Genomic DNA, 22,801 nt, shown 5'->3' with positions numbered 1-22,801 from the left:
AATAAATATTAAGAGAAAGAGATAGGGATAAAACAATGATATATATGAAAAGAAAAAGAATTTTATGATCCAATGATAAATATGAAGAGAATGAAAATTCCATAGATAAATAATAAATATTAATACTAAGAGAATAAGTTTCATATTAACATCAGCACCATGCTCAACTAAGAAGTGGACAATTTTGATTGAATTCTGATTGATGGCAATACTTAGAGGGCTTACATTAATATCAAGAGAACCCAATAAAACAATGTTAAATGTGAAGATAAAAAGAATCCAATAAGACAATAATCAATATTCAAAGTTAAAGAATTCTATAGAACAATGATAAATATTAACAGAAATAGAATTGTATAAAACAATGTTAAATATTAAAAGAAAGATAATGCGATAAAACAATGATAAATATGAAGAGAAAATGAATTTCATGTAACGATAAATATGAAGAGAATGAGAATGTGATAAAACAATGAAAAATATGAAGAGAATGAGAATCCAATAAAATAATGATAAATATGAAAAGAAAAAGAAATTCATAAAATAATGATGAAAATGAAGAGATTGGGACAAAGTTGCAATTCGGCACATTTTGTAAAAAAAGGGGTCATACTCATAATGAATAGAGACTTATAGCCAAGTCTTGATATCATGCAGGGAGAATATACATAGATAAGCAATTATATTTTATAGTAGTAGTATTCAGAAATTCTTACAATTTACAATACAATTTTCAAAAATGGATAAAGACTAATAGCCAAGTCTTGATATCATGCAGGGAGAATATACATTGATAAGCAATTATATTTTATAGTAGTAGTATTCAGAAATTCTTACAATTTACAATACAATTTTCAAAAATGGATAAAGACTAATAGCCAAGTCTTGATATCATGCAGGGAGAATATACATTGATAAGCAATTATATTTTATAGTAGTAGTATTCAGAAATTCTTACAATTTACAATACAATTTTCAAAAAATGGATAAAGACTAATAGCCAAGTCTTGATATCATGCAGGGAGACTCTTACAAATATACAAAAATTGATTATCATAAGAAATACAAATTTATCAATTTTCATGTGAAAATTACATAAATTTGTTCTCCAATAAATAGCAATAATACTTTGAATGTTATATTAAGTAATATAGTTTCAGGTAAATAAGCTTACACTTCAAAAATATACTGTTTATTCATTAATTTTAAAAAAAGTCCAAATTATCTAATCTTGCTTACTCTTCCTTTAAACTTCTTTGTGCCAAATTTAATATTGCCTTCAAAGATGGAATAAGGACATTAGGTTCAAAAATATTTTATTATACTCATTCGAAATTAAAAATAATAAAATTTATATATATTAATTTCATTAAATCAAGGTTAAAAATCTCACCGGAAAAATAACCTCAGTGTGATAAATTTATCACCGGAAAAATTTACAATAAGGTTAATACCGAAAATATCGAAAAATCAACATTTAAGGTTAATTTAAGAGTATGCACTTTTGTCACCTACTCTGAAAATGAAAACTAAGAGAATAAGTTTAATGTTAATATCAGCACCATGCTCAACTAGGAATTGGGTAATTTCTAATGATCCCGCTTCAATGGCAATACTAAGTGGACATTCATTAATATCAAGAAAATTTCATTAAACAATGATAAACATGAAGAGAATGAGAATCCAATAAGACAATGATAAATATAAAAAGAAATCGAATTTCATAACATAAATATAAATATAAAGAGAATGAGAATTTGTTTAAGTAATGATTAATTTGAAAACAAGCAGGATTTTATAAAAAAATGATAAATGTTAAGTGATAGAGAATGCTATCAAGTAATGATTTACATGATGAGAAAGAGAATTGCATAAGATAATGATAAATATGAAAAGAAAGAGAATCCAATAAATCAACGATTAATATGAATAGAAAGAGAATATAATTAAAAAACGATAAATATGAAGAGAAAGAGAATCCAATAAAACAAAGATTAATATGAAGCGAAATAGAATTCTATAAAACAATGTGGAATATGGAAAGAAATCAAATTTCATAAAACAATGAAAAATATGAAGAGAATGAGAATCCAATAAAATAATGATAAATATGAAAAGAAAAAGAAATTCATAAAATAATGATGAAAATGAAAACTAAGAGAATAAGTTTAATGTTAATATCAGCACCATGCTCAACTAGGAATTGGGTAATTTCTAATGATCCCGCTTCAATGGCAATACTAAGTGGACATTCATTAATATCAAGAAAATTTCATTAAACAATGATAAACATGAAGAGAATGAGAATCCAATAAGACAATGATAAATATAAAAAGAAATCGAATTTCATAAAACAAATATAAACATAAAAAGAAAGGTAATGTAATAAAAGAATGATAAATATGAAAAGAAAGAGAATTTTATAAAACAACGATAAATATGAATAGAAAGAAAATATCATCAAACAACGATAAATGTGAAAAGAAAGAAAATATCATCAAACAACGATAAATATGAAAAGAAAGAAAATATCATCAAACAACGATAAATATGAAAAGAAAGAAAATATCATCAAACAACGATAAATATGAAAAGAAAGAAAATATCATCAAACAACGATAAATATGAAAAGAAAGAAAATATCATCAAACAACGATAAATATGAAAAGAAAGAGAATGCCATAAAACAACAATAAATATGAAGAGAAAGATAATGTTATAAAACAACGATAAATATGAATAGAAAGAGTATTTCATAAAACAACGATAAATGTGAAAAGAAAGAAAATATCATCAAACAACGATAAATATGAAAAGAAAGAAAATATCATCAAACAACGATAAATATGAAAAGAAAGAAAATATCATCAAACAACGATAAATATGAAAAGAAAGAGAATGCCATAAAACAACAATAAATATGAAGAGAAAGATAATGTTATAAAACAATGATTAATATGCAGAAAAAGAGAATTCTATCAAATAATGATAAATATGAAGAAAAAGAAAATTCTATAAAACAATGATAAATATGAAGAGAAAGAAAATATCATCAAACAACGATAAATATAAAAAGAAAGATAATAAGTTCTATGTTAACATCAGCACCAATCTCAACTAAGAATTTAACAAATTCTATTGAATTCACTTTAATTACAATACTAAGCGGGCATTCATTACTATGGAGAGAATTTCATCAAATAATATTAAACATGATAGGAAAGAGAATTATATAAAACAATGATTAATATGAAGAGAATGAGAATTTCATAAAATAATGATAAATATGAAGAGAAATATAATGTCATAAAAAATGTTAAATATGGAGAAAAAGAGATTATACATTTTGTTGATATCTTCTCCATTAGAAAGTAAATAAGATGCAATATCATAATTTCCGTAATGCATACTCTCTGCAATTGAATCAGGAGTTTGTCCGAAATTTGATTTAAGGTACTCAGCAATTTCATAGTTTCGATAATCCAATGCTGTATTAATCATGTTATCAAATGATTTACCATCTTCTATCATATGCATAAAAATCTCTTTATTTCCACCTTGAACAGCATACTTTTCGGAGTATTTAGTGTATTGAGCTCCTAAATTTTTCAAGTAATTGAAACATAATTCTGATCCATATTTAATTGCACAATCAAGTAGTTTGATATCATTAATCTTCTGATTAATATCAAGATTTGGGAATTTACTCTTAAGATCATCAACTTTGTCCCATGCAATATAGTATAAAGGAGATTTAGTTGAATATAAATTCAGAATTTCTTCTTCTTCCATATCAGGTTTGAAGTTTTTAAATTTGAGGCCTTTATAATATAATAATGCTGCCAGTTTCAAATTTTTCGGCTGGATGATGCATGAGAATTCGTTTGATATCTTTTGATAAATTTCTGAAAGTAATTTAATTTCTTTAACACAAATTTGTGAAATAATATCAATCAAATATAGCGCCATTTGGATAGATATTTTGTTATTTGCAATTAATCCGATAATTTGTGAAGATGTTTGTAAAATATTATTGGAATCGACGCCCCATATAATTTTTGATGCTTGATCTGGGTATTCGAATACTTTAATTGGTTTGATGTCATTAAAATCACATCCAGTTTCTTTTCGTGACTCCTCAGAACTTGACATACTTTGTGAAAATTTTTAATGTGTCACTTTTAATGCTAAAAATTGAATGGGTCAAAATTTTGAAAATTACATATTTTACTGATTATTAGTGGCATCAATTCAAAAAAAAACTTATTTTGATTCATTCAAAACATCGTGATTCTAACCATTAAGAGTGGACGCATGTGAATTGACTATTCATGTTCCATAATTAGCATTATTCCAATCCCTGATCATGTCTATATTTTAATAATAATTCCGTGTAATGATAGAAATATATTCAATTTTTGTTATATTACGGAAATATTTTTAAATTTTAATATGCGAGTCCCATTGGGACTTTTTAAAAGACAGAGCCACTATAACATATTTGTAATCAAGGATTTTTAATTAAGAATGATAATAAAGCATGTGTCGCCAAATAACGGCGTTGTGAATTTCAATTCAACCCTAAATAAATACGATTTTTTTTACCCATGTGAAAACTATTCTGTTTGCTCTCCATATAATATAACACTTGGACCCGGATATTACTATCTTGAAGCTTATGGAGCTTCAGGAGGAAATCATCATCGAGAAGGGCGAACTGCTCGAGGTGGGTATGGCGGTTATGCCGCAGGGGTTTATCGAGTATCGAATTTAAAGACGATATACTTACATATTGGTGGGCATGCTGATTTAGATACGGATCAGGATATAATTTATCGAAATATTTACAATGGTGGCTCATATGGAGTAAATAATTTTGATGCTCCAGGGGGCGGTGCCACTGATTTTAGAGAAAAATCAGGAAATTGGAGTGATAATAATTCATTATATTCAAGAATAGTAATGGCAGGTGCAGGGGGTGGTGGTAGAGTGGAAGATAATATTTGCAACGGTGGCAATGGGGGCGGCATAAATGGCCAACCTGGTCAAGGTATAAATTGCTCATCTCAATTTGGAACCCAGGATGGAAGCTCTGCTACCACATGCATTTCTAGTGTTTACTATCGTGCTGGAACGTTTGGCTGTGGTGGCTTGCCCGGATGGACTGGTGCTGGCGGCGGCTGGTACGGCGGTGGCGTTGTTCAGTTAGGCGGTGGTGGTAGTGGCCATACGCAAAATGTAATAAGTTATGGTGGTTTTGAAATTAAAAATGATTTTTCTGATAATTTCGGATATGGTCGAGCCTCAATAACAGTAATCGAGCTGTTTGATATATCACAAAATATAGGGCTATGCTTCAATATTCAGATCCTTCATGTTTTAATGACTTTTTCATATCTTGATCTTTTTTTCTTGCTTTTAAACTGTTACTGTTACGATTATTATATTTCTACTTCTAACTCATGCTTTCTATGTATCAAATTAAGAAAGGAGTAAATAACGTACATCAAATGTTATCTTACTATTGATCTTGATTATTTTCTATGATCCTTGAATTTAGTACATAAAATTCATGAAATTTACTCTATATATAAGAAATGCCACAATTTTGAATTTTTCATTTTTACTTTATCAAAATAAAGTCAATTTGGATAGGCAAAATGGATTGACATTCGAAATGCATTTTAAATATTATAGTTTTATTAAAATAAGAACTAAAATCTTTCCAAAAAACGGTTTTTTTGCACGTTTCTCAAAATTCGATGTCGGATATTTCTCCGACACTCGACGAGATCCTTGCTAAAAACAAGGATGCATTAACACTCTCTGTTCAGATGGATACATCAAAAATGGAGAATTTGTTGATGGATATGTACAAAGAAATTTTTAATTTACGTAATGAAGTGAATTTTCTACGTACTGAAATCGGAAGAAAGGCCAATAAGTCAGATTTAGACTCATACAAATACGAAACTGATAAAAAATTAGTACAATTAGGTGAACTTTCCAATCAAAATACAAAACATATCGATGAAATTGCAGGAAGTGTTAATATGAGTTTATCACAGCCAAAAGTTACAGCCGAAGATATTCTCAAGCAACTCAAAGAAACAGCACATCCACCACCACCTCCTCAAGTTACGTATATCAATCAAGTTGTTGCTCAACCACAACAAACACAACAACCAGCCCAACAAAGATACATTCCTACAAGCACATTTGAATCTGTTCGTGTAGAACCAACACCACTAGTAAATCCACCAGTAAATGAAGTTCCACAGCCACAACAAGCACCAGTACAGCAACAACCACAACAAACAGCACCACAAGAAAGCACACAAATTGTTGAACAACGCGAATTTACACCAAATAATCAGAATGAAGAACCAATGAGACCAAACCAAGCACCGAGATTACCATATCAATTACCAGACCGCCCAAGTCTCCGTGTTTCAACTCCAGAAGATTATCAAAGAATGACTCCAGAAGAGGCCAGCGACTTCCTTGTTAAGGCTTCTGAGACGTTGACACCAGCAGAAACAGGAAGATTAGCGGTAGAACTCAGCGAGCATGTCAAAGATCCGAACGTCGAAAATATCTTTGTAAATTTGGCGCAAAGGCTTACTCCACGTACCAACAAGCGTATTGTTGAAGAAGTCTGCACATACGTCGATACACAGCTCTCGTCTCGAATTTTGTCCGCATTATCTGGTCAAATGGGAGAACAACAGTTAACAGAGCTCATTACTGACATTTCGAAGCGAATTGCTGAAGAAGAGACATCAAGGATTGTTAAGAACCTCAGCGACAAGTTCGATCAAGAGGACACAGTTTCGATGGTGATCAGATTATGTTCGAAGATGAATCCACAGCAAATGTCAGCAGTCGTAGCGATGCTCGCACTGAACATGACTCCAGAAGAGTCAGCGCGAATCGCAGAAACAATCGCTACGAAGGTACAACCAGAAAAACAAGTAGAATTCGCTGTAGAACTCAAAAACAGAGAAAACGAAAAACAAAAAGATTTAAGTGAAGGAAAAGTGACAGAAAGACAGATCGAATCCGTTGTCAGCGCCAGACAAGCAGCAGAAAGAATCTCCAGACAGTCAACGCCAAACAGTGGAACAAGAGCTTCAACGGCATCATCAGCTGCAAGGCCACAAACTTCGGAATCAACATCAAATCAACAAGAAAACGTGACAGAACCGAAAGTCACTTTTGGATCATTAAACTTCGAGCAAACACCAAACAAAGATCTTGCACAGCGTATTGACTATCTCGAGCATGTTGTACAAGACTTGAACGGCATTGTTTTGGACATGCACACAGAATTGAACAGAAAACCAAGCAATGAAAGAAAAGAACATCTCGTTGAGTTGTTTGATGACTTGGCACGTGTTTCCGCAAAGAACTCACGCCAAGAAAGCCGTCTAACACAGCCAGCACCATCAGAAGAACAACCACCACAAGAAGAAAACCAGCCAGATGAAATCAAAGAAATTCTTAAACCAGAAACTCCAAAACCACTTCCAAGGCCAGAAATAACTATTCCTTCAGGATCAAACATAAACACAGATGAATTACTTGAGCAGTTCTTGGATGTTGCACACAATGAAATAGAAAACGCAAAGCACTCAATGACAGAAGAAACAAATAAGAACTTGAAATCGACTGAATCGATTTTGAGACAATTAATTACTAAAGTTTCTACAGCACAAGAAGTTACTTCGAAGAAACTGAATACACAGTTATCCGAGACAGCAACATCACTTTCAAACGAGCTCCAGAAAGGAAGTGCTGAATCAAAGGCTTTGTATGATAAACTCAATGTCGTAATCGCTCAATTTAATGAGAGATTGGAAGGAATTGATAAGCGTTTGACTGATGTTTCCGCTGCAGCGAAGATGCCTCCTCCTATACAGAAACTGAAGGTTTCTCAAGATGGTTTGGTTGACATGCAGCCTGTCATTGACCAGATCAATGCACAGAATGCTTTGCTTGCAGATTTGAACTCGAGATTAGTTCAAATGGAGAAGAAAGAAGTTGTTCATCCACAGGCATTCGACCAATTAACAGAGAAAGTTCAACAGGAAGAAGAGAAGATAGAAGCAGTCACACAAGTAGCTGATAGTGCAGAGAAGATGGCTTCTAACACTAATACTCAATTGACTGATTACATCACGTATCAATCGAGTGAAGAAGGACAAAGACCATTCGCTGAAATCAATGAAAGATTCACATCTCTTGAAGCAGAAATCAAGAGATTGCAAGATTTGAACACGAAGATGAACAAAGACTTGACAGGATCAAGAGCTGCTATTAATACATTGAGAAGCCATTCAGAAGAAACAACAGCAGCAATGGAAGAAATCAAAAAATTGGCTGATAACATCAGAGAAGAAAATTCAAATGTTGAGAAACATATGAAGAAAGTTGTTGAATATACACAGAATGAGATTGGAGCAATCAATGAAAAGATCAAGGATATCACAAGATCTATTGAAAGAACAGATGACAGAGTTGATGATTTAACAACTAAAATCGCAGACATCAATCAAAACATGCAAGAATTAAGTCATCAAACTCCAATCACTGCTCAACCTTCTGATTTCTTGATAACTCAACAGAAGGCTGTAACAACAGTTGATGAACCAACAAGTCCAATAACTAAAGAAAGGAATCCAATACAATCAACAAAGAGTTTCGCAAGTTTGGATTCAAAGAGTTCTGCGGAAAATTCTTCAGTTTTCCCAACGAAATCAGAAAAAGCTTTGGAAAGCACTTTGACGGCCCAGAACTTAGCCGAATTGCAGAGCTACAACGAACAGATGCAGCAGACACAGTTACAATTGCAACAACAAGCAGCTTTGCTACAAAAGACACAACAACAATTGCAAGCTGTTCAAAGAGAAAAAATTGGAGGAGTTGTTGCAAAAGAAACTGTCATTTCATCAGTTGACCAGAAGAAATTCAACGAAATACAGAAAGCTCTTAACCAATTGCAGTCGAATATCAACATAATGAGAAAGGACTGCGATAAAATAGAGAAGAAATGCCAGACATTGCAAGAAGAAAAAGCTGATAAAGCTGAGTTCAAGAACATGTTTGAACAATTTAGAATTGCAATGGCTGAGCTCAATAACAGAGTCAAATCTACAAAGAAAGCTGTCTCTGGAAAAGTTGGACGCGAAGAATTCGACGAACAACTTAAATCGGCTTTGGCTAAAACAGAACAAGACATACAAACAAACATCATGCAAAGTACAGAGATAGGAAAAACATCTGCGGATGTAAGATGTCTGATGTGCGGCCAAATAAAGAAAGTTGAACCAGGACAAACAGCTGAACAACTCCAGAAACTGAATGTGAAACCATCTGGAGACAGATGCCTAGTGTATGGTGATGATGGAGAACAATATTTCGGAAGGAATTCTAATGGAAAAGCAATGGTGACAAAACACCAAGTTTTGGCTCCAATTGCAAAACCAAAATAATCTGATTTTATTGTATTTTTAATTGTTTAACTTTTATCTATTATTTATAAATTGTCTTTATCTTTATTTGACGATGTTTTTGTTGAAAATTTCGATAATTATGTTCCTGAACCTCTTTAGAATGAGCCTAAACTAATAAAATAACTGCATATATACAAGAGTTTCATGAAATATACAATTATAAACTTTTCTTGTAGTATTTTTCAAATCAGATTTCATATTATTCATGAATTTTTTAGAGTTCATAGCAAAATTCATATCCAGTTGGAAAGTCATATTGTTTGATTAAGGGTTTCGTTTTGCGAAAAAAACGTACAATACGCAATTTCGCTAAAAAAACATTTAGCTAGCAATTTCGACCTTTGACTCCACTCAAGACGTCACTTTTTTAATTTTGCGGTATCATATTTTTGGAAAATCTTTATGAATATTATATAAAAAGTCTCTTTAATATCTATATTTCATATTTTTATCGATTTTTAAAGTTTTCGCTCAATATGCAGCATTTTTTTTCGAAATCTATAGTCAATGTCCTAAATACTGATTGCTTTGCATTCATATCTCTTACATTTTCTATACCCACATCACTATTCATCGCTATTCCTATCTTTTTCATTTTTGTTTGTTTCTCATAATTTCTCAAAAAACACGATAACTTGATATTTGTAAATATCATACTTTATAACGTAAATAAGAACTTGACCTATTAAGAAAAGCAGTAATGAAAAGAAAATCTGAAATTCATAAAAATTACAAGTTTCTGATGACAATTAGCTTAATTAAACCAGGTACAAGATTATATAATTGTATTTTCTATCCAATTATCCATATAATATCTTATCCAGAAAAAATAACTTGATCAATACCAAATGATTTTTTAACTAGTAAATAAAGTATTTTCTTTACACACACATTGTATATCATAGTTTTTTTTTTGGTTTCGCAAAACATCCAAAAACAAATATGCTATAAAAGTGACAATTTTAGCAAAACGAAACCCTTAGTTTGATTAATAAATTAATGAACAATGAAGATCTGTAATTCAAATTTTCGCTCGTTTATTTATATCTAAGGGTTTCGTTTTGCGAAAAAAACGTACAATACGCAATTTCGCTAAAAAAACATTTAGCTAGCAATTTCGACCTTTGACTCCACTCAAGACGTCACTTTTTTAATTTTGCGGTATCATATTTTTGGAAAATCTTTATGAATATTATATAAAAAGTCTCTTTAATATCTATATTTCATATTTTTATCGATTTTTAAAGTTTTTGCGAAAAGTATTCAATTATTTTTGCTATTTGGTCGGATAAATGTCAGATTTGCGACATTTTCTGATATGATATTCAGATTCTACGTTGATAATAATGCTTATAGAACCCTCTTGCTATTGTGTCAAAATTGCGAAACCGATAGCAAAAATATCTCGCAATATCAAAATTGAGATATTGAGTGAATTATGCATTATAGAGATTAAAAATCTGATTTGTGAAAACATCTCATCAGTTTCTAGCTAATTCAAAAATCTTTACTATCTTATTCGATTAAAATGAAAAGGGAATAGTTTCATTATGCTTTAAATGACAGCCTTATAATATAATCATAGTTTTCGCTCAATATGCAGCATTTTTTTTTCGAAATCTATAGTCAATGTCCTAAATACTGATTGCTTTGCATTCATATCTCTTACATTTTCTATACCCACATCACTATTCATCGCTATTCCTATCTTTTTCATTTTTGTTTGTTTCTCATAATTTCTCAAAAAACACGATAACTTGATATTTGTAAATATCATACTTTATAACGTAAATAAGAACTTGACCTATTAAGAAAAGCAGTAATGAAAAGAAAATCTGAAATTCATAAAAATTACAAGTTTCTGATGACAATTAGCTTAATTAAACCAGGTACAAGATTATATAATTGTATTTTCTATCCAATTATCCATATAATATCTTATCCAGAAAAAATAACTTGATCAATACCAAATGATTTTTTAACTAGTAAATAAAGTATTTTCTTTACACACACATTGTATATCATAGTTTTTTTTTTTGGTTTCGCAAAACATCCAAAAACAAATATGCTATAAAAGTGACAATTTTAGCAAAACGAAACCCTTATTATATCAAAATACTTCAAAACAACAGTTGAAATACCATTTCAAGTTCATACATTTATTTAACTTTTTACAACTCTAATTCAATTTCTGAAAAGTGAATAATGATTATATTTACCAATTACATTATAAACATTAATATGAGTGATATTAGGAAATTCAAATTGATTGCCAGAATTATCTCCTTTCAAAATTAAGATAAACCGTTTTAATTTTTGATAAAAGATCGTTTCATTGTCAAAATTACCTTCACAAATTAATTTTACTAAAACCTTCCAGTGCAATGATTAAAACATATATTTGCACTTAATATTATTTTCCTTAATTTTTGAATAGATAACTTTTCCAAACATATGCAGTAATCAGCACTTGTAGATTCATATTTTCCAATTTTTAGCATCGATTCTTATTGTTTGATATCACCTCACCGAGATTAGAAATCTGACAAAATTTTGTAAACATCTCAATTCTTTCAAATATGTTTTCGGCGTCTGAATACCTTGAACGTCGCGCAAAGCTTCTCGATCTTATTCCTGATAAATATGCAACTGTCATCGTGTACGGAAGAGAAATTATGAAGCGAATCCCGACGATCCCTTATAAATTCAGCCAAAGTTCAGATCTCCTCTACTTAACTGGCTATGACAGACCAAGTGGCATTCTCGCTTTGACAAAGAGAGCAGGCCAATATGATTCCTATCTCTTTTTGCCTCCGAAAGATAAAGAAGCCGAGAGATGGGAAGGCTTTAGAACAGCATTCGATGTTGCAAAGTCGATGTCTGGAGTTCAGCATGTTCTTTCTGCCGACCAATTCCAGGATTGGGTTTCCAAGAACCTAATTAAATATAAAACTTGCTATACAAGCTCTCCAGATGGCCGTCAGGTAACGAAAGACGACAGACTCCTCAGAAGCTACATCGATAACCTAAGAATCATTAAAGACGAGAAAGAGAAGAAATGCATGATGAAAGCATGTGAGATAACCCATAATGCAATCATCAATACTCTCCCAATCATCAAACCAGGAATCAGAGAAGGCCTCATTGATAGCACATGGAGGAACGAATGCATGAAAGAAGGCGCTACAGGTTTCGCATTCGAACCAATTACAGCAGTTGGAAAGAATGCTCTTGGTGTTCATTACCAGGGTAAGGACACCGTTGTTTCTGATGGAACATTCGTTGTTCTTGACGGTGGCGCAGAATTTCATCATTATTGTGCTGATTTCGCGCGAACAAAACGTGTCGGAAAGGTTCCAAAAGAACATACTGATCTCTTACTGATGATAAACGACATCAAAGACGATATTGTCCAGAAGGCCAAAGCAGGAGATTTCCTAAATCTCGACCACATCCATGTCGAGAACCATAAGATGATCGCAAGAGTTCTCAGGAAGTTCGGAATTAAGACAGGACTTTCCGAAATGAGAGAACTTTGTCCAGATCCAACTTGCCATTGGATTGGCCTTGACGTATTTGATACACCAACAGTTCCAACAGATAAATCTCTCGAGGCAGGAAACGCTTTTACAATCAGCCAGGCAATTTACTTTGATCCTGCAAATAGAAACGTTCCTGATGTATTCAAGGGTATTGGTGTTAGATTTGAGAACACAGTTATGTATGAATAAGAGCCATAAACGTGTTCTTAGAAAATGATTTTATTTATTATTCATTTTTTTAATTATACTTTGAAAACCATTATAAATTCTTTAGTATTTTATAAATGAATGATATTTTAAAAGATTTAACATTTAAATAATGAAAGTATTTTTAAAATGTCTTCATTTTGTGAATTATTTCTAATCACCTTCTAAATTGTTATATCAGAATTAATAAATGTGCTTGAGCTCGTTCAAAAGTATTATTTTTTTATGATGACCATCCAGATTGATGTGCTACAGATCAAGATCCAAAGGTAAAACTCGAACGGGAATACCAGGTTTGTTAGTTCCTGCTTTAGATGATAAAATATTCATTATATAACCCATATAAAGCTGGTATCAGAACCAAAACACAGCTTCCTGTTTCTGTTGAAGACGATAAATATACTTTTGATTATCCTTGCGACGATCCGTCCTCATGTACCGACTATTCCATTGAACTTCCTCCAGGTTTTTACAAGTTCGAATTATATGGCGCCTCCGGTGACAGTTTCACTGGCGAAGTGTCCACACACCATTATGAGTCAGGCGAATGCATTCCCGACAGTTTGGTCAAACTCTTCCACGGAAAAACCAAATGTCTCAAATCATATAATTCCGGCGGTGCCGGAGGTTATGTTCGTGGATTGATTCGTATCAAGCGACTAACACATATATATGCCACAATTGGTGGAATGGGACAATATCTAAATAATACGATTTGCTCACCCATTGAAAACTGCTATCTCAGGGAAAATATGGTTCCTGGAGGATACGGAGGTGGTGGAAGTTCGGCAGGATATTTACGAGGAACGGCAAGTGGCGGTGGCCAAACATCTGTCCAATTTTTAGAAAATTCCTTCTACCATCGTGTGATTGTCAGCGGTGCTGGTGGCGGGTCTGATGACTATAATGGCAATGATGGCCGAGGTGGTTCCGGCGGCAATCTTGTTGCACAAGGTTGGTGGGCCGACCAAGTCTACAACGGCAATTATTTGGCAAATTCTTCGTTTGGATTTACCTTTGGTACCGGTGAAGCAGCTCAATTCGATAAATCAAAGAATCCAGACGGTGTCAAATCTCCAGCAGGAAATTTTGATAGATGCGGTGCTGGAGGTGGCTGGTTTGGTGGATTTTCAAGTCTCCATAACAATGGAGGCTGTGGAGGTGGAAGTTCGTGGGTTTTGACTAAGGATGCATACATACCCACTGGTCTAAATTGTTTTAGAATCAGTCAATGCTTACTAACTTTTAACAACAGTCTTTTAAGGGAATGTATGAATAGTAGATATTGAAATATTAAGGGAAATTTATTTTAATGTATGTACAACTGTAATATTAAAGTACTCAATGGATAAACATTAATCATTGAAACAAATTTAGGTTAGTTAAAAGGGTGAGGGCTGATACACTTCTCATGACAGTCTTGAGAACTTTTTATCCCAAAAGCGCCATGCGCATCTTTTTTCCAGGCCAAAAACCAGCATCAATCCGTAAGATTTTTGAAAATTAATTAATTACGGATCCCAAAATCTACTTTGTTAAATGAAATTAAAAGTATACAGCATAGGAATGATATAAACAGTAATATCATTGTTTATCAGATTCAAAGTTTTTGACTTTTGTAAAGTAACGATCAATTTAAATTTTTTTAATGAGTAAAGGAATTCAACTTAATTTTGAATACATTGGGTCTCACATCGAAGATTACCTTGATGACAATAAGCTGTTTACAACATTCGAAGTCGAGGACATCAATCAGATCATGAGGTTCGCAACTTTGCCAACAAATGACTACATTAATATGCTGAAACAAGCTCATTCTACAGTCAATGCAAACAGACTATATTTTTCCACTCGAAATGCAAATGTTACGACGCAAAACCTTGGAGATGTCATTGAACTTCTTAAATCAGTTGGAGAATTCATGAAAATGAGAATACTTGATGGAGCTATTGACCTTTTAATACAATTAGAAAAAAGATTGCATACTTCAGCTAAGCAAATCCAAAATTCTAATCTGAAATCAATTAAAGAAAACAATGAAATAGAAATTCTATCAAAAATTCACGAACTTAGGCAATCTGATGATATTAAATGCATCTACAATCTCTTTGAAGAGCTATCATCTCAAGGAAATCAAAAAATGATTTCAAAAGCTCGCATAAGAGGACTTTCGGAAAGGGTACCTTTTAAAAAAACAGTGCTTGGAAATGAAAGAAATATACTTCATATAGCATGCAAAAAAGGAAATCTCAACCTTGTTAAATCACTCATAGAAAATGGTTGTCATGTAGATACAGAGGATGATCATAAATGTTGTCCACTAATCTATGCGTCAATAGGAGGCCATCTTGAAGTTGTTCAATATCTTATCTCTAAAGAAGCTGATATAGAAGCAAAGAATAAAGATGGAAATACTCCACTCATTTGTGCATCATATTTTGGTCATCTTGAAGTTGTTCAATATCTTATCTCAGTTGGAGCTGATAAAGATGCAAAGAATAATGATGAAGAAACTTCACTCATTAAAGCATCAATAGGAGGCCATCTTGAAGTTGTTAAATATCTCCTTTCTATTGGTGCTGATATAGAAACAAAGGCTAAAAATGAAGAAACTCCACTCATTTGTGCATCAGAAGGAGGTCATCTTCAAGTTGTTAAATATCTTATTTCTGTTGGAGTTGATAAAGAAGCAAAAGATATATATGGATGCACTTCACTCATTAATGCATCATTTTCTAACCATCTTGAAGTTGTTAAATATCTTATTTCTGTTGGAGCTGATAAAGAAGCAAAGACTAATGATGAAAAAACTCCACTCATTTGTGCATCACAAGAAGGTCATCTCGAAGTTGTTAAATATCTTATCTCTATTGGAGCTGATAAAGAAGCAAAGGATTATGATGGATTGACTCCATTCGCACTTGCATCAGAATTAGTTCTCCTCGAAGTTGTTAAATATCTTATCTCTATTGGAGCTGATAAAGAAGCAAAGGATTATGATGGATTGACTCCATTCGCACTTGCATCAGAATTAGTTCTCCTCGAAGTTGTTAAATATCTTATCTCTGTTGGAGCTGATAAAGAAGCAAAGGATAATTATGGATCTACTCCACTCATGCGTGCGTCAAATAATGGTCAACTTGAAGTCGTTAAATATCTTATCTCTGTTGGAGCTGATAAAGAAGCAAAGAATAATGATGGATTTACTCCACTCATTCAGGCATCATGTAGAGGTAAACTTGAAGTTGTTCAATATCTTATCTCTGTTGGAGCTAATAAACATGCAAAGGATAAAAATGGATTAACTGCACTCTTTTATGCATCACATTATGGTAATCATGAAGTTGCGAAATATCTTACTTCTATTGGAGTTGATGAATAAGAATTGAATGTTTATTAACATTGAACTTTTACTATTTTATTTATTCCCAACTGAAAAATAAGATTAAATGTGAATATTTTTTTTTCAAAAAGACTTCAATGATGCCTCTAATTATTATTTCTGCCGACTTTAAAACTCCATTTATATATGCAAAATAAACACTTATTGGGCCCACAAATAGGGAGTGTTCAAATTATCTGAAAGATTCAAATTGGGTTTTGAGGGAATTTGTAAATGCTATAGTACTCATTTGTGAGAATTGGAGGTTTTTTTACATTAAAATATTTATCAGCTGAAAGGGGTTTAATTGTTTTCGTGTGCATTTGAAAATTTATCATTAGATCGGCATTAGCATTGCAGCAGATGGCGTCACATGGCGCCATGACGCAAACCTCTCAATTTTGAAATGTTTACGTAATTACACCACAGTTATTTAGTAAAAATTCAATGGGTAGGCGTCACGAATAGTGTGTCAGAAGTTATCGTGAATTAATCGTCGAGTAAGTAAAAATTTCAAAGTAACTAGAAATCATAACTATCTGTTGCTTTATCGACTGAATATTGGATTGCTGTTTCATGAATAACTTAGAATAAATTTTATGAATTTGTTAATTTTCATACTTCCTGTGACAGGAAGTATGAATTTTTCTATGAATCTCCTAAGCGAAAAATCATATTATTGTAAGTATCAACTCTTCAGAATGAAAACAATTGATTTCAGATATTTGGAGCTTTTTGTAAAAGGCCGAATATTCGTGTGCAGTTTTTAACTCAGATAGTGCACATTTACTCAAAGATATGATGAATGGGAGAAAATTTGGTTTACAAAGTTTACAAAAAAGTTTTGAAAAATAGCTGATCAAGTAAATGACAACGAAAAAATAGGGGAAATATTAATATTTCTAGTCATGATGCAAAATAGATCAATAGCACACATACCAAGGAGTCTTTATAATATGGTTTTATCTTTCATGGCTTAGACTTTTTCATAGAAAATGATAAAACCTTTCGTTCATCTGACTTTCTGTCATTCTAAAAAGTGACATCCATTTTATCCTCTATCGTCATGTGAAAAAAGAATTTTTTCAAAAATGATTCAAGAGGAGGATACTTCAAAATTCCTTGAGGAAGCAACTCCTTGGGAGAAGCTTTCTCCAAGTGCACAAGCATATTTTGGCACTCCAGCTCAATTTCAGCAAAGAATTCTTCATTATTTCTTTGATCATCAAAAGCCATACGAGCAAGCTTTAACATTCATCCCATTAAACCAATACTATCAGCAGCTTATCGAATTCGGAATTAACAATTATTTAGTTTTTCCGTATCATCTCTTCCCACAATACCAGAGAAACCCCGCAGTCACTCCATTCTACTATTACAGTGAAATGCTTCTCCGCGTTATGCAGAGCGACAAGTCTTACCATTCAATTCCAAACTTTTCTGCCGCTGATGCTCTCCGCGTTACAGGTGTTGGCCGTAACCAGTTCATTGATGGTATGAATAAATCCAGAGCTGGTGGCTGGTCTTCCATGCTCAAATCCAAGGAGAAAGTATTAAGATCTATTCTTCCACAACAACCACAGCAAATTCCATTATCAAATTGGTGGATTCTTACAGCAGTTCCAGCACAAGAAAATAAACTTGCTAAGCTCCCATCATCCGCTCGCCTTGCTTACGAAAGAATTGCTGCATCTCAAGATGGAGTCGAAATTGGCCAGTTTGAAGAAGCTGAGGTTCGCGCTCTTTACAACGAATGCCTTATCTACATTTCTATCCCACTTGCTCCACAAGATACCATCAAGTTACTTACACTTGAAAAATTCGTCATGAATCGTATGGCTGGCGATTATCTTGAAGGTCTCTGCTACAAGTCATTCATCTCTATCGATGACAGAACTACTGTTGAGCAGCTTTCTAAGATGCTCGCCGTTGATGTAAACGAAATTACAAAAGTTTTGTCATTCTTCATTCGCCTTGGCCTTGCCACTAAAGTCACTGTTGACGACCAAGTCGAAGCCACAACAGAAAACTCCACCAAACGCCTTGCTGCTATTTACGATTGCAATCTTCCTTCAGATCTTATGGTCGGAAATCTCGGATCAACAATCAAATCATACGCTGTTACTCTATTCGAGGTCGGCAAGATGACCGATACAAGCTTAACCGAATTCATTCAAGCATTACAAGAAGTTCAATCTCCAGCAGACGATTCGATGGTCAAATCATACGAACGATGCCAAGTCATCGCAAGAATAGGCAACTTCCTTCGCAGCCAGAAGTTTGCTGAAGGCGGAGTCGACTTTTTACGTCTCGAGGCTTTATTAGTCCTCGATGAAGAATCCCGCACAAAATTATTCGAGAGAAATTACAACTCAGCGGTCGCATTAGCTCCGCTTACACTTACTCAGTCTTCATTAGAGATAAATGGCGTCGTCCATTTCGGACCACCATCCCATCTCTTCCACTCTCCATGGGTTATCCTCTACCTCAACGCTATTTCCAAGCGCGGACCTCCTGTTTACGTATGGCCACAAGGTGAAATAGTCACTTCACTTCCTGAGCCATTCTTTGACTACGAAACTGTGAGACTCTACAAGTGGGGCAACGAAGCTGTTGACGTTCCAACGACAACACTTCTCATCTCATTGAATGACGCATTGCCAAGTTCCCCAGTTTTGATCCAATGCTACAAGAAGAAAGGAGATGAAGTGCTCGAAAAAGGATTTCCGAACGAAGAAATCAATGATCCAGAGATTATCGAGAGTTTCTCAGTTGACACCATGTTCGGTTTCATGACATTCGTTGTAAGGGATGGAGAAAACATTCCAATCGACATCGCTTACGGTATTCCAACAACAAAACTGAAACTCTGCGAGTCAGTCATCGAAACAATCGAGAAAAGAGACATGTTCGAAGAAGAAAACATCAAGAAGATGGAGGAATCAACGAAGAAGATAACAAACAAACTCGAGGAGTTCGTCAAAGAATGGAGCTGTGGAATAATGACACCTGTAAGACCTCTTTATTCAATTGGTGACAAAATTAAGTGGGTTTGAATTATTTGATTTTTTTTATTGCTTTCATTTAAAAAAATAGTATTCTTTGATTTCAATAATTTAAATTTTTAAAAATATCTATATACAAAGTTATAAGATATTCTTCTTGAGCCCGATCCGTTCCACCTGTCTCTACATTATCTTTCTTACTTCCAAAATAATTAAGGGTGTAGCTGAACCACATTCTGACATACTCTCAAAATTGACTCTCACAGGCATTACCATTATCAATTGAGCGAACTCTTAAGGGATCACCTAGTTTACATAAATGTACGTTATTTACACTTTGATTCTACTTATAGAGATCTTTTTTAGATATTGAAACAATAAAAATATAGAGTATGATCAATGTATGCTATAATTACGTTTATTAATAAAAATATCAATTCTATCATATGGAAAAAGTAACTTTAAGTGATACAAATTGAATAGTTGTAAACAAAGATCGTAAACCCAAAATTAAAATTAAGACTTCGAGGAACATGTTCTTAAAATAATGACGAGGCAGAAAAGATTAGATTGATAACAAATAATATTTTGCACAGATTTAGGAATGTAGAGTGGAATAGAGATTTTTTCAATAGAAATGTATTGAAGAACTTCAATTGTTGTTTGATCCGAAAGCTTGGTTTTTTTATCAAAGTGAACATAAACTGACTTTTCTCCAAAAAATTGTTTACATGAATCTGATAAAACTGTTCGATGCGTAATATACAAATGACTTTCTTTTGGTAATTCAACATCAATTTCGATATTTGTAATATTAAACTTCCCAGAAATGTAAATATCTAATTTTGGAGTACTGGAAAATACCCATATGTTCAATTCTATATTAATATTATTTTGGAATGTAATACTTTTTAATTTGAAGCATTCGGCGAATGCACTTTGTCCAATATATGATATCCTTCCTGGAATAGATATTTTTGTTAAACTAGAGCATTTCCAAAAAGTCTCCTTTTCAATTCGTGTAACTTTTTCAGGTATTAAAAAGTTTGTTAAAAAACTGCATTCATAAAATGCATCGTTATCAATCCCATTAATGTTGTTGTGAAACTGAATAGATGAAAGTTTTGAATACGAAAAACAATAAGGTGAAATGATTGTTACGTAATCAGGAACAATATATTCATTATCAGAATATGTTTGAAGAACTCTGACTAAAGTTGAATTATTTGGTCCTTTAAATAGAGATTTAGAATCAAATTTGAAATTTTGATTTTCTGGATCAACTATAGTTTCTAAATAATTACAAGAACGAAATATTCCTGGACCAAATGTATTTACAAATTTTGGAATAAAAAATGATGTAAGATTTGTGTTTTGAAAATCACTTCCTATTGATATTAAGTTAGAATTTTTTGAAATTTTAAAGGTTTTTAAAGATGTTATCCCTGAAAATGCACTATTACTAATAGTTTTCACGGAATCTGGTAAATCTATTGATTGAAAAGCAGTGAGAAAAAAGCAACCTTCTCCTATACTTAAAATGTTTGGAGGAAATTTAATTGATTTCAAAAATTTACAATCGAAAAATAGATAATCTGAAAGATGAGTTAGTTTAATACAGTTACTGAAATCTGCAGATTCTATTTTTGAATTATAAAAACCGTATTTTCCAATTTTGGTAATTTGACTGTTTTCTTTAAAAATAAGTGATGAAATTATATCTTTACAGTTCTTAAAGGCATACTCATAACAATAAGAACCATAATCATATATTTCTGTGACAGTTTCAGGAATCTCAACTACACCACTTAAATATGTTGAGCAATTTGTCCATAAAAGGCTCAAAACTCCTAATATGACAAAAGAGCAAGAAAAACAACTTTAAATATTATTTTTATTTGATAAATATTAATAATAATATTAGTTTTCAATAGAAAATGAGAAGGTTCATTCGATTTTGAATATAATAAGTAATTAAATGATTTGAATTTGATGTAATATCCGAAAATTATGAAATATTTTGAGGACAATTGAAGGTTTACATAAGCAATATCAGTTTGTAGCGAAAACGTCCGTATTTTTGATTTAATTTGTGATTTCTTCCAATTATAATTATTTTTTTTTTTATTAAAAGCATCCAACTGTAGGATATATATCTACATCCTATTTCACACTTCCAGATTAAAACATCTATTCTGGTGCAAGCCTGAAACTATTGAAAGGTGATAGATACCCATCAATAAAAAAAAAGGAAACATCAAAACACGAAATAAATGAAACATGCATATAAGTTTCTCGCTGATATCACATAATTTAGGGTTGCCGATTTGGAAGGTGATTTTAAGTTTCGGATTTTAAAAATCTTCTTGAGAAGATTTTGATGTAAACTAAAAGTGACACTATGAATTATTATATAGTATTAGGGAAGTAGAGTCTATTTCTACTAGTCATGGAGACTCTTTTGCACAAGAAAAATTTGAAATTGAATTGATTTTATTTCATAATTTAAAAATTTAGTCTAATAAATGCCCATTTATGAACCCCAATGTGCATATTCTTGGTAGCATTCCAGAGGTAATTTAAGCTATGCCTTTTTTACTGCAGAAATGCCATTTTATATCAGCTCTGTTTTGACATTTACTATTCCAAAAAAAAATCAATTCTGATAGCATATTTTCGGCAATTCGCCATTTGGCGAAACCGTTTTTAAATCCCTAGTATAATATATACATATGATAATTATCCGTTTAATTACATTGCTAAGAATCAAAGATATATCCTATATAGGATAAGTAAACTCTGTGATTAAGAAGTGCATTTGCATAGATGAATATTACTTGATTCCTATTATTTGACAAGAATTTTGATCCTAAATTTTGTTCAATATTTTCTTTATTCCTTGAACTTTATTTCCACTTCAAAGTCATCACGGAAAGGATCATCATTTTTATTCACTGGAAGTTGAGCCCATTGTGGCATTGGCTCTTGGGCACCCTTTGATTCATCATCTCCCTTCTTTGATTTCGTTTCTTTCTTAGAATCTTTATCCTTACGATCTTTTTCCTTATGCTCTTTATCGCTGCGATCGTGATGATGATGCTTGCTTTTCTCTTTTCCACTCATTTTTATTTTATGTAAAAAAAACTCTTC

General features: G+C 32.4%; 8 protein-coding genes across 8 annotated transcripts, besides 1 other annotated feature; 6 read left to right on the top strand and 2 right to left on the bottom strand.

Annotated features, from left to right (window-relative positions):
* Nucleotides 1–560: 560 nt before the first annotated feature.
* Nucleotides 561–1,517: a mobile genetic element.
* A 1,568-nt stretch (nt 1,518–3,085) lies between these two features.
* Nucleotides 3,086–4,152, bottom strand: TVAGG3_0986880 (protein ubiquitination; the record flags this gene model as incomplete). Its single annotated transcript, XM_001582517.1, has 1 exon — nt 3,268–4,152. The coding sequence occupies one exon, from the start codon at nt 4,150–4,152 to the stop codon at nt 3,268–3,270; it is 885 nt and encodes a 294-aa protein (XP_001582567.1).
* Nucleotides 4,153–4,458: 306 nt separating this feature from the next.
* Nucleotides 4,459–5,496, top strand: TVAGG3_0986870 (glycine-rich protein family; the record flags this gene model as incomplete). Its single annotated transcript, XM_001582518.1, has 1 exon — nt 4,528–5,496. One exon carries the CDS (start codon nt 4,528–4,530, stop codon nt 5,494–5,496), a length of 969 nt encoding a protein of 322 aa, XP_001582568.1.
* A 266-nt stretch (nt 5,497–5,762) lies between these two features.
* Nucleotides 5,763–9,605, top strand: TVAGG3_0986860 (A-type inclusion protein-related family; the record flags this gene model as incomplete). Its single annotated transcript, XM_001582519.1, has 1 exon — nt 5,763–9,494. One exon carries the CDS (start codon nt 5,763–5,765, stop codon nt 9,492–9,494), a length of 3,732 nt encoding a protein of 1,243 aa, XP_001582569.1.
* Nucleotides 9,606–12,086: 2,481 nt separating this feature from the next.
* On the top strand, nt 12,087–13,307 carry TVAGG3_0986850 (aminopeptidase family; the record flags this gene model as incomplete). Its single annotated transcript, XM_001582520.1, has 1 exon — nt 12,095–13,246. One exon carries the CDS (start codon nt 12,095–12,097, stop codon nt 13,244–13,246), a length of 1,152 nt encoding a protein of 383 aa, XP_001582570.1.
* Nucleotides 13,308–13,578: 271 nt separating this feature from the next.
* TVAGG3_0986840 (glycine-rich protein family) lies at nt 13,579–14,553 on the top strand (the record flags this gene model as incomplete). The annotated part of the gene is made up of 1 exon (XM_001582521.1): nt 13,579–14,553. One exon carries the CDS (start codon nt 13,579–13,581, stop codon nt 14,551–14,553), a length of 975 nt encoding a protein of 324 aa, XP_001582571.1.
* Nucleotides 14,554–14,912: 359 nt separating this feature from the next.
* On the top strand, nt 14,913–16,646 carry TVAGG3_0986830 (Ankyrin repeat family; the record flags this gene model as incomplete). The annotated part of the gene is made up of 1 exon (XM_001582522.1): nt 14,913–16,646. The coding sequence occupies one exon, from the start codon at nt 14,913–14,915 to the stop codon at nt 16,644–16,646; it is 1,734 nt and encodes a 577-aa protein (XP_001582572.1).
* Nucleotides 16,647–17,550: 904 nt separating this feature from the next.
* TVAGG3_0986820 (Fam91A1 family) lies at nt 17,551–22,046 on the top strand (the record flags this gene model as incomplete). Its single annotated transcript, XM_001582523.1, has 1 exon — nt 17,738–19,702. One exon carries the CDS (start codon nt 17,738–17,740, stop codon nt 19,700–19,702), a length of 1,965 nt encoding a protein of 654 aa, XP_001582573.1.
* Nucleotides 22,047–22,173: 127 nt separating this feature from the next.
* TVAGG3_0986810 (uncharacterized protein) lies at nt 22,174–22,780 on the bottom strand (the record flags this gene model as incomplete). Its single annotated transcript, XM_001582524.1, has 1 exon — nt 22,544–22,774. The coding sequence occupies one exon, from the start codon at nt 22,772–22,774 to the stop codon at nt 22,544–22,546; it is 231 nt and encodes a 76-aa protein (XP_001582574.1).
* Between the last annotated feature and the right edge of the window lie 21 nt (nt 22,781–22,801).

The sequence above is a fragment of the Trichomonas vaginalis genome, chromosome I (assembly GCF_026262505.1).
Source record: "Trichomonas vaginalis G3 chromosome I, whole genome shotgun sequence".
Taxonomy (NCBI): domain Eukaryota; phylum Parabasalia; order Trichomonadida; family Trichomonadidae; genus Trichomonas; species Trichomonas vaginalis.
Note: the sequence above shows the minus strand (reverse complement) of the source record. Positions and strands in the feature narration are given on the sequence as shown.